Genomic DNA, 16,399 nt, shown 5'->3' with positions numbered 1-16,399 from the left:
ATTTTTAAATCCCCAGTAAATTACGTAGTCCCAGGCTTTCTCTTGAGGTTGACGGCCACTATTATGATGTTGTAGTAGTACTTGTTAGGCATCTTACTTTGTCAAAAATGGTGAGCAATAATTTCATCATGACATGTTAAAAGGAACCAATAAAAAAATAAGTGAACAAACATTAATGATCATAACTCATGGGGTTGGCTCAGTGGGCTTAGCATGAGATCAGAATTTGCTCCCTCATAAGATTTCATGTTCGAAATCTCTCAGGTACTATTAGCTCTTTTCGGATCAGTTCATAGTTCATGCAGAACATTTGCTCCAGCTTTAAGTGAGGCCCCTGCTAATGGAAGGTGAGTTTATAGTTCCTAGAATTAGTCAATGTGCACATAAGCTGGCTAGACGCTTGATTATAAAAAAAAATCAAGAAAAAACTAGGTAAGGTCTTACATTTAGTGTAACATCTCACTATTTTCTAAAAATAAATTCCAAAATACACTGTATTTCAAACACTTCTAGGCCCCTATTTTCTCCATAAATAAATTACATCACCAAAATAAACTTAAGCTGCCTTCTAAATAATTTTCTAGATGCTCCAAAATTATCAACTCTTCGAAGACCTCTCTAAATTAATCCTTATACTCTCTGATTCAATTTCCACTTACCATGTTATAACGCTCCGATATTTGGAAACATTAATTTAATAAATTTTTCAACATTTATTAAATAGAAGAAACATAAAGTCATTACTAGCCAAATTATCTCCAAATTTGTGTTACACTTATTTAAATAGAAAAGGGAGGGGTACTAGGGTAACTTCTACTCCTCTGGACGTCCGTCTTCTTCTGTATTATTCTGCTCAGCAACGAAATCTTCCAAATTATAAATCCCTCATGTTCGTCTCTAACTCTGGCATAAGATGTCAGGGTCATAAAAGTAATACCGTGAGCAATTAAGCCAAATAAACTAACTCCTACTCCTATGTCCCATACACTAACAAAAATAATATATATAACAATTTATCATTTCTATAAAAAAAAAATTGGTGATTTAGCATCACCAAAATAATCAAAAGTGTTGGTGTCTTTCAAAGTTACCGCAGTGTATCTCGTAAACCGTGTCATCATTTTTTAAGTATCGATTCCACTTTCATTTTATTTTCTCGAGTACTCGTTCCGCTGACCATCTTTCAGGACCTACTGGGCTCTCTGGCTAAGTTCAGATTTTGCCACCCAAAAGTATTGATTCCGCTAACCATCTTTCAGATTCCATCGGTTTCTCAGGCTCACACACGCACATCTGAGCCATGATTCCGCTAACCATCTTTCAAATTCCATCGGGTTCTCATGCTCACACACGCACACTCGAGCCATGATTCCACTAACCATCTTTTAGATTTCATCGGGTTCTCATGCTCACACACACACACCTGAGCCATGATTCTGCTAACCATTCTTTTAGATTCCATCGCGTTCTCATGCTCACAAAATTATTAATCTTTCACATTTCATTTTCTTTTTGTATTCCACTTCTCATTTCTCGTGTCTCGTAATCATGCATCATTTTCTCGCGTTCACATTTTCTTTTAAAGCTCATGCGATAATAATAAATCATTAATTTCATTCATTTCTATTTTTGACAACATTAAAAGTTATAACATTACAACTCTTCAACAAACATGCAATTAATTAAGCATTACAACGATAAAATCAACTTCTCAACTTAAACAATTTAATCATGTGATATCATAAAAATAATAAATAAATAGTTAAACATATAGCACATCAACATTATATTTAGGTGAGCAGATAAGAGGTTTCTACCGTTCTTCTTGGCGATAGGGCGGCTACGGAGTACGTCGGGTGAAAATGTAGGTGGAGTAACGTCGTTTCGGCTCGATCGAAGAATAGAAAGAAAGTAGTTTTCTTTTTTCGGAAACACAAATATTTCTAGAAATTTTGAAAATCGGGATCAAAAGGGTGATTTTGAGTGGTGTAAGAAAGGCGGCAAGGTAGTGGTGGAATTGAACTAATTTCCTCATCTTTTTCTTTTTCTAGCCGAAACCTCGCTCTCTTTTGCTCTCCAAACTCATACTAATAAAGCATGAGGAAGTGAATAATTGGTGGTGCGTGTGTGTGCTTGTGAATGTGGAAAGAATGTGAAAGGGCATGCCTATTTATACTAGTGGAGGAAGAATTTAGATCATAGTTAGAAATCTTAATCATATCTTATATAATCCTAACAATATTTAGCAAAATCTATATAATATCTAATAAAATTCAATCCAATCCAATCTCAATATATCTTATAAAATCTAGGAATATCTAGGAAAAATCTATATCAAATCTCTCTCTCAATTTCCTACAATAAACTCTTTAGATTTGAGGGAACCACAATCTTAGATTGTACATCATATCTAGATCTTTCTAGGATCATAGCTAGATTTTTCTAGAATTTCTTAAGGTAACAATTATGACTCTCTTCTTATCTATATTTATAAACTATAATTATACTTGGATATCAATCTCTCCCAAATCTCTCCTAGATTTCTCAAATCTTTTCCTATATATATATATATATATATATATATATATATATCTCAAGATCTCTACTAGATTCAGCCATATCTTTCCTAGATTGTTAGGATCATGAACCTGAGGCTAGGGTTTTATAATAGTTGGGTACAAGAATATCATGGTTCAAGATATGGAAAAAAAATCCTATAATATCAAAGGATTTTTAATGACTAGCTCCTAGAGTTAAATTATAATAATACAATCACTTTAATAAATGATAAAAATGATTTTTAGTAAAAGAATTATAATAAAATGTTTAATTTTATTTAAAAAAATTGACTTAAAAATTCGGGTCATTACAACCTACCCAATATCCAGGATGGGTCGAGGATGACTTGGTGAGGAAGGTATTGGGGGAGGGTCATTGGTCATGTACTGAGGATGGCATGGTATGAGGTCCCTTGTGATTGTTGCTTCGACTTGGTGGTCGATTATCGTTTATTGATTCCACTTGAATATAAACTTTGTTATTCAGCTATATCGTATATTTTTCGGATAATTTCTTTTTCAGGTATGGAGTTAGATTAGTAAAAATTGAATCAAAGCATATAAGGATTAATTTGGAAAGGTCTTGAAAGAGTTGAAAACTTTGGAACATCTAGAAGATTATTTAGAAGACGGCTTAAGTTTATTTTGGTGATGTAATTTATTTATGGAGAAAATAAGAGCCTAGAAGTGTTTGAAATACAGTGACTTCTGTCACGTCCCAAATCCAGTGGATTTGAATATCGTGACCGGCCAGTGAGTCTACATCACCAAAGGCCTCTATCTTCCTTTTTACAAATAGAAATAAACTTAACATTTGCAGAAGCAACCTCTAAAAATAAAAGTCACTAGATATTTATTTTCTATTGAAACATGAACCACATATTTCTCTTCCCTTATTTATCACATGACCATGACATAGCTTAATAGAATCGATATTTGGCCCATCCTTCTATTAATTCTGATTACTTGAAAAAAAAAAGATTCCAACAACATAAGCCACTGCTTATGTGAATTTATGAATTATCGGAGTTACATGAGCTACCATGGAATTCTTTTTGGCAAATAAAGCAGGAATCATAACTTCAGTTTTTCATGGCTTGAACTGTAACCAAAATCATAACTTCAGCTTTTTATGGCTTGAGCTGCAACCAAAATAATTATGTGTATAACATAACATAATAATATGATACCATCCAACGATTACCGCCGATACTGAGGGAGCAACCCCCAATGCGCATAACATGAATTGATCAATTCAATTGGACACCTGGCTGTACCCTCTTTCTTTTCGCCCTTATAACACCATTCCGACTAGTATCTTTACCGTCATCTAGATTCGAGGGACATCGTTCGGATGTATTGATAATACTTTTTCATAAACTGTTCAAAACATCATAACTCCATGGTATGTTTGTTACAAAAGAACTTTATCATTAAATAGCCATAATTTGGTAAGCTAAAAACATAAACTTTACAAAAATTCATGTAACAGGGATAATTCATTACTCACCTTTCGTTCCATCCAACTTGGCTTATGATAAACTACTCCGAATGACTCGTATCTAATTCTTTTCCTCTTCTTTCCTCCTCTTTTCGCTCACTCTCTCTCTTTTTTTCCTCTTCTTTTCTAGTTGAGTGTTGTGAGTGTGGTGTGTCTGTTTTGGCTTGTGTGTGTAGTGTGTGCTTGTGGAGTAGATGAGAAGGTTATTTATAATGTTAAATCACAAGCTCTAGAATATTCTACCATATCTAACTATATCGTATCCCAATCTAGTGCAATCTATACATAATCTAATAAAATCCAACGATAATCTTATCATATCATATCTTATCTAAATCTAGAATAATCTATATATCTCTATTATAAAACAAAAGGGTGTGGGGACAAGTTGTTAGAATGTCTAGGATTCATTTAGTCCAAGGGCTCATGCCAGCTTTCCAAATCTTTTAAGAAAACACTCACACTCTTACAAATATATTACAAAAACGCCATCAATTTGTTTTTTTTCCCCTACCAATCAGCTTCTGTTTTGTTAATTAAAAAAAAAAAACAATAGTCACCGCTCCATCTCTCTCTCTCTATCTCATCAAAGCCTCTCCTCTGATTGTCCGGCCACAAACAGTCATCGCCCTTACCGGTGAGTCACTCGGAACCCAGAATCCACTGTCCTCGGTAACATACTCTTTTACTTTTTCTCTGATAGGTAGTACTTTTTTAGTTTTGGTTATCATTTTCTCTATTTTCCTTTATCTTTTCTAAAAAATTTATAGCTACCTAAAAATTGAAATAATTTTTTGAGCCACTATCAAGATTCAAATAGTAATTTCAATTCCAATCGAGGTGAGTAGTGCCGTAGGCACGGGTAAACACTAGTAATCTAATAAAATTCAACTATAATCTTATCATATCTAGAATAATCTATATAAAATCTAATAAAATCCAACTATAATATTATCATATCTAGAATAATCTACATATAATCTAATAAAATCAAAGTATATCCCACAAAATTTAGGGATATTCTAATAGGATTTGATCCGATTCACCCTATAATGAGATGTCGCATCTTTTCGGATTATTTTGTTTCGGTTCTCCGCCTCGCAGGAACTTATATCCTTTCCCTTCGCCATAATGTCTTTAACAAGATTAGGGCAATAACATTTTAAAAATTGACACATATGCAAAAAAATACTCTATTGTTTTATACCTTAAGTCACAAACAATTTACTTTCTAAATTCTAACGGTAAGTGGCCCATTAAATGATTGCCCCCCTTACTGTTTCCTTATTCTTTTTTGTTCTAAAAAGTCGGGGTGAATGACCCGAATCTCGAGCCAATTTTATTTCCAAATAAAATTAAATATTTTACTGAAGTATTTTTTTAAATATAATTGATTTTGTTAATTGATAAATCTAAACCTAGACTTTCTAGGAAACTCTAGCCCTACTTTATAATCTTAAAAATCTAGGAAAGATATGGAGAAAATTAGAGAGAGAGATGGGTGAATCTATGAGAGATATGCCTTGCTCTCCAAGCCTAGATCTAGTATTACCGTAGGATTATTCACTTTAATGTAAGGGAGATCTTGAGAGATATATATAGAGAGAAAGAGAAAGAGAGAGAAAGAGAGATCTAAAAAGGTTTAAGGGAGATTGAGAGAGAATTGGCGTCTTAATAGATCAAATTAGGTGTCTCTAGATTTATAAGAATATTATAGATAACCTTAGATATACTTAGATTTTATATTCCTTGATTATCGACACCTCAATCCGGATCTCGGAGGTTCTTTGAACGCCCTGATGATGAAATAAAGGAAACAATACATTTGAAAGCTTGAATAAAGGACTTCTTTAGCCCAAAAGCCCGAAAAATCTAAAAACCCAGATAAGCCTAAAAGCCCTGGACTGAACCTATAATACTGCACGGAACACTTCTACATCGCGCGGCGTGATAAAACTTATTACGCCGCACGCGGTCATGAGGTTAACCGCACAGCATTTTGTGGAAAAGTTCTGACTGGCTCTGTAAGCTGTCGGTCATGCCTGTTTGAGCCACAGCTGCAAAATAGCTTAGCTGAAAAAGCACTTCTAGCCCGCCTAGAAAACACCTCCCTCATTTGAATTCAAAATTCTTGGCCTTTTGCCTATAAATACACCTCTCCACTCAATAGAAAGGGCCCTTGAATTCTCAATTTCTCTCTCTTACCTGGTTCATACACCCATTTCATTTCTAAGCATTGAGAAGTGTTGTTCTAAAAAGACATTCTCTAGGTACTTTCTTTCTCAAGGTGTCCCATTTTTCTCCTCACCATCAATGTTAGTCTTTTACTTACTTTGAAACATTACCAATCAAAACACCCAAAAACCCCTCACACTTACTCTTTCTTACCCACTCACACCCACACTCACTCTTTCTTACTCGCTATTGCCTACACTCATCCATAGTCATCCGTCCTCATTCAAGTTCAAGACCAAAGGTACAAACTAAGTTTCCTTGGGTTAGGCCATATCTTGGCCCCTGAGGGAACTTTCTTATAGTCAGGATTAATCCCTTTTGGTTGAAGGCTGACTTAAAAATTATTTTCAAAAGCAAAAACAGTCACTATACTGGACATACCACGCCGTGCGGCATTCTTATGCGTCGCACAGCGTAGTATGTTCAAGCTCATGTTCCTTTCTATTAGTTACTGTTTGTTTGATTAAACAGTCTAGATCATGGCTATCTTTCATCAAGCCTGTTTGTGTTGTTAAAATACTGTTATCAATACTTTTCAGAATAAGATCATATCTACAAGCCATGTTTTATGTCCAAAAGAGGTTTTCTCGATCACCCCAAGTGATCAAATGTACTGAAAATTATTTTACGTTCATGGCTTGAAGAGATGATACTGTTCCAAGACAGATCAGCGGTTGTGCATCTTCTGATATCATTAAGGAATAATGCACAGGATATATAACACACCGCGCGCTGTTCTGGTGATAAGCACCAAAAATATACACTTAAGTCCTCTAGTATATTGTGTTTGTACATATATGTTGTCGTTTTTATGCGATATTGCACGTAAGGTTTGTTTGAGAATGTTTCAGGTAAAACATGTTGATAAGGCATGTTTGAGCGCCAAGGAATACACCGGGTGCAACCTCATGTCCAAGAGCTCGATGGCATGTGTCTCATCATCCCCAAGACTTAAAGGCACCACAAGAAGTCTCGATGGATGCCCGGAGAGTCAAGTGTCAAATGGGCAGTCCAAGCTAAGGAAGTGAAGTCAATGAATCGAGGATAGCCCTTGAGGGCATCCGAGAGACCAAGGCCACATGGCACTCCTCCATCAAGTCCCGAGGATCAAGTAAAGAAGCATCGAAAGGTCATCGGGGCCGCCAAAGGACTTGTGAAGCTGGCTGTGCTAATCTGCAGTTTTGCAGCAGAGGTACCAATACCTAAAAAATGAGGTATTGGTACCTTTTGCCCCCAGAGTTAAACAGTCCCATTGGTATTGATACCTCAGTTTTGAGGTATTGGTACCAAAGGCCTTAGTGCAGATTTTTATTAACTTTTTCAAATTTCCATATATGGAAAGTTTCTACTTCTAGAATGTTTTTGGGATATTTTAGGGACCTTTTGGTCCTTTGTAGGGCTGATTTTGTCATGATCCTGACCCGCCCCTTAAGGTCTTAATCATGACAAATGCTAGTGATTTCTCACTAAGGCCAAATCACAAATCAAAAATCACCTAAACAAGTGACAATCAAAAGGGACTAAAACATAACAACGAAAGAAAAAGCCAGCGTTTTATTGATAACAAACCAAAGTTTTACATAGTTTTACAAACCAAAAGGTAAACCTCTCAGAGCTGTGCTTACCTACAAATTTACAAACCATATGCAAAGCTAAGTGACCATAAAGCATAACTTCCTTTTTCAAATATACAACACATATCAAAAGTAAACACCCCGCCACACTGCGCGTCGCTTCCTGAAAAGTGGAAAAGAAAATACATAAGTCAAAGCTCGTGTGAATGATTAATACTTAATTCACATGCCTTCCATGGACAATGCAAAGTAATTTGATAGTATCTCAAAACAAAGAACTCAAATCCACAAGTCAAATATAATGCATATTCCGCTATTCAAAATTCAAAAGTTACCATGCGTCCCCGGTAGTGGATAAGCCAGACGTCTACGCATTATCCCAAAATACACACCAACCTCAAACACCCTTGCGAGCCATTAAGCCGTCTCCTAGCAAGACCGGACGTTGGGAATGCCATTAAATAGATTCGCAAATATTTCACAAATAGGTCCACCTTCCATTGTTATTCCATGGAGTACACAATTTATAAAACTTGTTCAAATAAGCTCATTAAGGAACACAAGTTCAAAACCATGTGTTTAGGTATTAAATCATTCACCTCGGCTCTACGAACCACTCGAACTTCCTAAAACAATTAGGCAATAAAAACATGATTCGAAGATGCTAAACAAGCCTATCTTTATGAACATAAGGTCCTTAGGTAAACATATGAAGTTAGATAGCTAGCCCAAGAAGATAATCACAGAATCTGCAGCTTCACCCACTTTAACGCCAAAAACTGACTTTGCACAAGAATAACTAAGACACAATCTTTTTGCATTTTTTATGGTCTATGAGTCTACTTTCAAAATTAGAAATCGGATCGCAATTTCATCGCTCAAGTTAAAAATTATGGCTGTTTCTCTAACACGTGTGTATGCAGTCAGCACAGTCCAAACTACGCGCCGCAAGGTCACGAATTTTTACAGAATTCAATACTTCGAATCTGATTCTGAAATATTTACCATAGACAAAAAAATCATAGAGGAACTCTCAATAAAAATCTCATAATTTTTGGAGTTTAGGAACTGTCCCAACAAAAATCCCCAAAATCAGGACAGACACAAGGTTTCCAATTCTGTAGATTTCTAAATTAAGTAATTTATGTTCTAAGCACTTAAACTACACAAATTTAAGACATTTAAGAGAGAATTCATTCAACTCCACAATATTGATATGGGTATTGGTGGTAATGCAAAATGGGTTGAAACTTGAAAGGTTGCAGGTTGGAGCTTTTGGCGGAAGAGGGTTGGGGATGGCCAAATATGGACAGAGAATGAGAAGGACAGGAGGGAGGAAAGGGTGGGTGGGGGAGGAGAAAGAGACTGGGGTTTTAAGGGAGAAGAGGAATGGCAAATTTACCCCTGAAAAATGGTCATGTGCTGGGCACATGACAATTTTCCGTCAAAAGAACTAATGCCATCCAATCAAGGGTTGACATTGGAATCAATTCTAAAGTGGAAGTATTTATTTGTCCAAATTAAAAGGTGAAAGACCAAATTGAATTTTCTCTTAAAGTTGAAGGAATATAAAAGAAATTTTCCCTAGTTGTTATGTATAAACAAAAGTATTAAAAAAAATGGGACCCAGTTTTTTTTTTTTTTCAAATGTGAAGTTATTCAATTGTGAGACGAAAGCCTACATAACAGAGAGAAACCCCATGGGGCAAATGGGCGTCCACAGACTGGACAAACCATTAGAGTGGGCAATCAGAGCACAATATGTGCAGCTCTATTTCCAACTCGCCTAGCAATATCAGGTTCGCAGAAAATAAAACTAATACCAAGTACATGACCTACAAACCACCAGACTAAATCCAGACAAAAACGAAATAAAGCAAAAAATACACTTCCCTCCATCATTGAGCAGTCCTTCTCTTGGCTAGCCCTCTACCGATCAATCTCCCAAGTCGGCGACCCAAGAAGCCATTGGCGATCACGCGGCTGCAAACCCAGAAGCGATTCGGCGACGAACGGCATGCAGATTTGGTGGAGAAGGGGAAAGGAAAACCATATCTAAAGGCAGGGATTGGTCCCTTCTCTCTCGCCGCCCAAATTAGGATATAAACCCAAGGGGGAAGGAGAAAAGAAAGTATGGCGGTTATTTTAGGGTTAGAGAGAGATGCTGCAATTTTTAGAGTTAGAGAGTCTTGCGTTGGTTGTTGACCCAAATAGTTGGGTTTATAAAAAAAAGTTGTAAGTTAATTTAGGTATAAAAATTTTACTTTTCCCAAATGAGAGAAATCTAAAAAGTAAAAAAAATTACTTTTTCAATTCGTCTCAACGAGACTAATTAATAGTTCACAAAAATTTGGCGCAAAACTAACAAACGCGAAAAAAAATTTGAATAAGGACAATACTAAAAAAACCCAAAAAGTTACAAAAACAAAAAAGATTAGTGAAACTCCACCTTAGTGTGTAAATGAATGTTAGTGTATGAAGGAATGCTGCCCCCTTTTCTTCTTTTTTCCTTCAGTTCCCTCTCTTCCCATGTGTAGTTAAAAGGACTACTACAATTATGTTCTAGACCAATTTTGGCTCAAAATTTTCTGACTTTAACCTCAACTAAACCTCACTATTGGAGTTTAATCAAACTCTAACGTTTGTTAACTGAGATAATACTGACCTCAATTTTACCTTTAATTAACTTATTGGAGATGGCCAAAGGTGGCAGCCTCTTGAGTCTTAACTGAGGTCAGTCCTAATGGTATAATAAATGATTTGCAGGGGTTTAAAGAGGAACATAAAATTCACGAGTAATTAAAAATAAACAATTTTGATTCATCACCATATTGATAAAAAGAACAAAAAAATCCCCTCAGCATCCTATCGTTTTATTTACAGTTTCCTTTCCCATTATATTGCCCTCCACACGTCCATGATCACAACTCAAGCTGTAGGTTTAGTAATTAATGGAATATTTTTCCCCTTGTTCATGCTTGTGAGTTCTCAAACCCATGGCACATATATTCAATAGGAAAATTTATAAAAATGGTCATCCTAGTTTCACTCGAGTCTTGTTTTCATCCTCCAAGTATCAATTGCAACTCTTTTGACCTTTAAGTTTGGTTTTCATAACAAATTGGTCCAATTGATAACGTCTGTCAGCCAAACTGGACGAAAAAAATCAGATTGAGGGCAAATGTTATCAATTGGACCAACTTGGTACGAACTGCAATGTCCAAATTGCCATCAATCTAATTTTTTTCATCCAGTTTGGCTAACATACATTATCAATTGGACCAATTTGGTACGAAAACCAAACTTGAAAGTCAAAAGAGTTGTAATTGATACTTGAAGAACGAAAATGAAATTCGGATGAAACTAGAAGGATCATTTCTATAAATTTTCCTATTTAATAAGAATGGCATGCACAATACGACACGACGCAACAGTTAAATATATACATTACATGCATAAGTTTGGCTTAAAATCTCCAATAAATTCAAAAAGAGTAGCTCTGGGACCCAAAGAAAAGCATTTGAGTCCAATTGATCAAGTCTCTGTGTCTTGTCCCCTCAATATCTTTATACCTACCTCCTCCCTTTAATATATAGGATAGATACCAGCGTAGTTAGAGCATGTACATCAGGTCAGCAAAAAGAGCAAATTAGTCATTTAATTTTACCTAACCAAAATGAAGAAAACTCAACTGCAGCAGCTTAGGTAAACCTTATGTATTTTACATTTTGCTACAGTTCTTAGCTACAAATACCTGAGCACTGTACACCCGTCATTTATTTGTTTATTTGTATTCGGCCAGTCTCTCTCTCTCTCCTCTCTCCCTCTCTCTGTGAGTTTGTTGATGCCCAATTAGTGATGAACCCAATTTTTTTACAATATATATTTGTGCTTATTCTTGTTTCAAGATATGTGGAAGAAACCCATTTTTATCTTTCAAGAATAGTGAAATTGGATGACCAATCAATAATGAACTTAGTATTTATTACAAGATCTATTCCTACCCCTTCAAAAATTAAAAGCTCGATTGGAATATCCTTGTTTCATCTGCGCCTATTCGTCTCTAAGATTTGTTTCTGTGAAATTCCGGCACTGATCGGTGATTCGTTGTTATAGTTTTAAGTTCTCAGGCAACGAAAAAGAAATAGATGACAAAAGTAGAAATACATTATTTTAATAGAGGATTGGTAAAATAGAAACTATTGGTAGAGTATTGATTGAGATGTGAGAAGGTAAAATGTAAAATGTGCACTGTTCACTAGCAATTTTTGCTAGTGACTAGTAAACTTGCTCTTAGGCAGGTAACCCTTTTAGAGAACACAAGAGGACTAGCACGTAATCGTTGCACCAAATTCCTCGGTCAATTTGAGTTACTCAAGCGAAATAACAAGACAAAAAGGCAAAAACGACAAGACCTACAATCACACAACTTCAACTACAGTCCTAATCATGTTGGGCATATTATCCATCAAATCTACGGTCAGCATCGACACCCTCGGCCTGGCGGCGGCGGTTGTTCGGCCAGGAAATCCGGCCGCTGCCACTAGAGGCTGAGCCGCCGTCCTTTCGCAGGAGGCGCTCAACCACTTGGTTTGCATGTACTTGTGCTTCCTCCAAGGAGCCATGTGCATTTTGTTCTCTTTCATGCACTTCTTGGCAGCAGAGCACAAGATCTTGATCAGATTTTGTAGCCTTTCCACTTTTCCAACAAATACTTCTGGGAGCTTTTTGATCAGTAGCTTGTATTCTTCGCTTGCTCTTGAAATTTCGAATTCAGAGCGAAAATTCAACTCGATCATGACTCTGATCTCTCCTTTCTTTGAACTTGCACTGTTCACTAGCATTTTTTGCTAGTGACTAGTAAACTTGCTCTTAGGCAGGTAACCCTTTTAGAGAACACAAGAGGACTAGCATGTAATCGTTGCACCAAATGCCTCGATCAATTTGAGTTACTCAAGCAAAATAACAGGACAAAAAGGCAAAAATGACAAGACCTACAATCACACAACTTCAACTACAGTCCTAATCATGTTGGGCATATTATCCATCAAATCTACAGTCAGCATCGACGCCCTCGGTTTGGCGGCGCCAGCTGTTCGGCCAGGAAATCTGGCCGCTACCACTAGAGGCTGAGCCGCCGTCCTTTCGCAGGAGGCGCTCAGCCACTTGGCTTGCATGTACTTGTGCTTCCTCCAAGGAGCCATGTGCATTTTGTTCTCTTTCATGCACTTCTTGGCAGCAGAGCACAAGATCTTGATCAGATTTTGTAGCCTTTCCACTTTTCCAACAAATACTTCTGGGAGCTTTTCGATCAGTAGCTTGTATTCTTCGCTTGCTCTTGAAATTTCGAATTCAGCGCGAAAATTCAACTCGATCATGACTCTGATCTCTCCTTTCTTTGAACTTGGATTGTCCACAACATCTAAAAATGTGTGTTCACCTGAAGAAGTGAAAATTTTAGGTTAGGCAAAACTAATGTGTCATCTAGGAAAGGGTATTCTTCGAATGAAATTGATTTACAAACTAATCTTAGTGTCAGATTTTTTGACAACTTAAAAGTATTAGAACAGTTTACGTGCACCCCGACTACTCTTTGGGGACCAATTCTATGGTCCCTTAGCAACGAGTTAAATCAAAATTAGAACTAAATTCTCAGTACAGGTCCAGTTTAATTTAATTCTTCGCGATATACGTCAAGTACAACACAAATATATATTTGTTTGAAGGGATATAAGGCTCTATTTGGATACCTGATGGGATATACGGAGAACTCCTCCACTTAGACTTGCAAATGGCACTGTTGAAACCGGCATTCCTAAGGTGGCCACATATCACTCTCATAAGGCAATTCCGGCAACCACCAGCAACCGGTCTCCGGCAAACACACAAGTTGCCGGCCATTTGCGCTTCTTTTAGTGCTTCCTTCGTAGCTCTTCGGATCCTTGATTCCAAAGAGCTACTCCTAAACAAGGTGTCCTGTAAAAATGGCAAGTATAGATAAATCAATTAGGTACAATCTGATACTTCACTTCCCAACCAACCCTAGCTTATTGGCTCCATTAACTACGAAATTTAAAAAACTGTACGGAAAATATATAATACAGGGCCTATGTAATTTTAGGTAACCATTTTCATCAAAAGATTCAGTTTTAGAATTGCAAATTTTACATCGTTCTGCGACCATTGCAAGTTTATCTATGTGATTTTTACCAATCTTAAAAGTTTAAAGAGCAGAAAACTTATTTCATCCAGCTTTAAGATATAACTATTGTTTGATTTGAAAGCTTTGGTTGGAGCTACTCTGAGCCACCAAATATCCGCGCACACACACAAAACAAACAAACATCATTTCCCAAGGCAAGAATCGTCAAAAAATTTGGAACTCTTTTTTTTTTTTTGAAAAACTAGCTTAAAACTCTTGTTCACGAACTTTTACTCAAAATTAACTCAGCAAAAAGTAATAAGCCAAGCTTAAAGGGTAGAGCCAAACGGGACCTAAAGTATTTTGAAAACCATTCTGAAAGATGAAACCAACGTATATATATATGTGCAGTCAGTGGTGCTTAATGAATTTGGCATACAGAAGATCAAAATAAATGATCACAATAATCCAAAACTCTACTTAGTTTTCAGGGATTAATACAGGAGTACGAATTAAAATGACTTGCCACTCACGTGAAGAAGTTGGGGTTGAGTTTCCCAGAAGCCCCTGTCATCTTCAACATTCCTACTACTTTCTTCCTCTTCCTCTTCATCAATTTCTTCATTCTCACCGTAATCACGACCGTCAGTACTTTCCGGCGACCCTGCGTAACTCTCATCGAAAAATTCAAAAACAGTGTCCGACAAGTTCATTCCGGGCTCACCGGAACTCTCATATTTGTAATTCTCACACATCAAAAGCCGGCCACTCATCGGAATTTTCGTGGTTGCTCCAGCCATGGCCATTACACACACTAAGCTTTCAAAACTGGAATCCGCTTTATTTTTGGAATGGACCATACCTTTGTTTGTAAGAGGTTTATTTATATACCCATAGTTGGATGTGAGCGGGACCCAAGCGAACCTGCGTGGACGCACAAGCCGACGCGCACATGGGTAGTAAAAGCTGGAGTCCACATGGCAGTTATGTACTCCATCGGATAAGGTGGTGAGAACGAGTAATTATTAGTGCCCTCGGGGCTTCTTCTACCACACATTGTGATGGAATCTATAAATTTTCTCTTGGGCCCACAACAGTGTGTGGTAGTTGCAGTGGCCGAGCCAAAAATTTTCATTGAGATGAGGCACCTCTTTACAATGATCATTCTCGCGGTTCCGCAATTGATTGTTCGACTTATATTTTGAAAAGCTATAAAATGAATTAGATGGACAAAACATGTCAAACAAAGTGGCAATTTGCCTCCCTGAAACAAACATTTAATTCTTTAAGGGGTCTATTGATTTAGTTGGAAACACGCGATAATAAGCCTTATGCCCAAAATTTTCAATTTCTCTGACATTTTTTTAGTAGGTGTAAAAAAAAAAATGTAGGGGATAAAATTCTAAGGGGGCACGTGACCCCGGAGCCTATGCTAGCTTCACCCGTGGGTAGGGGTAAATATTTAAATCGACAAAATCGAATCGACAGAAAAAACAATCGAATTTGTTGGTTCGGTTTGGTTTTGGGGGAGTTTTGAGTTAGTTCGGTTTTGCTTTTCAAAATATATTGTTTAGGTTCGATTTTCGATTTTGAGGGAGGTCAAAATTGAAAAAATAAAACCGAATTATACATGCTCTACTCCAATTTTTAATCCTACCCATCCATCTCTAGAAATTGGGAAAATTGTAGCCATTCATTACAACCTATATATCATCTAAGCCCTAAAATTTTGCTCTCTCTCTCTCTCTCTCTCTCTCTCTCTCTCTCTCTCTCTCTCTCTCTCTCTCTCTCCTCTTCCTTCTAGGCAGTTACCAAGATCTTTCTCACTCCAACCCAGTTTAGAGAGAAAAATCTCAAAGCCATCTGAATCCTAAAGAGAGAAGAATTAAGAAGAAGAAGAGGGAAAAAAAGGGCTTTTAATCAACCAGGATCATGCAATCCTCGAGTGCTAAGAGCGGTAGCGGCGGTGGTGGCGGCGATGTGCTTTTTCGGATACATTCTAGGCCCACCTCTTTACTGGCACTTGATGGAAGGCTTAGCTGCCGTCAACCACCTCCTCTTCATCCTCCACCTCCTGCCCTCCCCGCATCTGCGATTGCTCTTCTCTCCGGCCCTCTCCTCACCCTTCCCCAAGTTACAAAATTGGAAAATCAGAACAAATCAACTGAAATCGATTAAATCGAAACTGGCTGAAAAAACTTATCACCTCTTCGGTCAATTTCGGTAGCTACATATGGGAAACCAAGCCGAACCAATTTTTTGGTTGTTAAAATCCCCCGAACCGAATCGACCGAACCAAAGTCACCCCTAGTCCTGGGGCAAGTTCCTCAATGGCATAGAATAATTTTTCGGTGAGAACAAACAAAATGTGGTGGACCGGACAGCAAGG

General features: G+C 37.1%; 2 protein-coding genes and 1 long non-coding RNA gene across 3 annotated transcripts; 1 reads left to right on the top strand and 2 right to left on the bottom strand.

The window, feature by feature from the left end:
• Positions 1 to 12,210: 12,210 nt before the first annotated feature.
• LOC131316575 (uncharacterized) lies at positions 12,211 to 14,903 on the bottom strand. Its single transcript, XM_058345991.1, has 3 exons — positions 14,544 to 14,903; positions 13,619 to 13,844; positions 12,211 to 13,308 (listed from the first exon to the last, which is right to left on the bottom strand). Exons 1-3 carry the CDS (start codon positions 14,868 to 14,870, stop codon positions 12,869 to 12,871), a joined length of 993 nt encoding a protein of 330 aa, XP_058201974.1. The 5' UTR covers positions 14,871 to 14,903; the 3' UTR covers positions 12,211 to 12,868.
• LOC131317302 (uncharacterized) lies at positions 12,290 to 12,712 on the bottom strand. The gene has a single exon (XM_058346861.1). The coding sequence runs from the start codon at positions 12,710 to 12,712 to the stop codon at positions 12,290 to 12,292; it is 423 nt and encodes a 140-aa protein (XP_058202844.1).
• Positions 14,144 to 14,672, top strand: LOC131316576 (uncharacterized). Its single transcript, XR_009197186.1, has 2 exons — positions 14,144 to 14,415; positions 14,455 to 14,672. It is a non-coding gene; the product is annotated as an uncharacterized LOC131316576 (long non-coding RNA).
• Positions 14,904 to 16,399: the final 1,496 nt, after the last annotated feature.

This window comes from Rhododendron vialii, chromosome 2a, assembly GCF_030253575.1.
Source record: "Rhododendron vialii isolate Sample 1 chromosome 2a, ASM3025357v1".
NCBI lineage: Eukaryota > Viridiplantae > Streptophyta > Magnoliopsida > Ericales > Ericaceae > Rhododendron > Rhododendron vialii.
The sequence above is the reverse complement of the archived record's forward strand: the minus strand, read 5'-3'. Positions and strand labels throughout refer to the sequence as shown.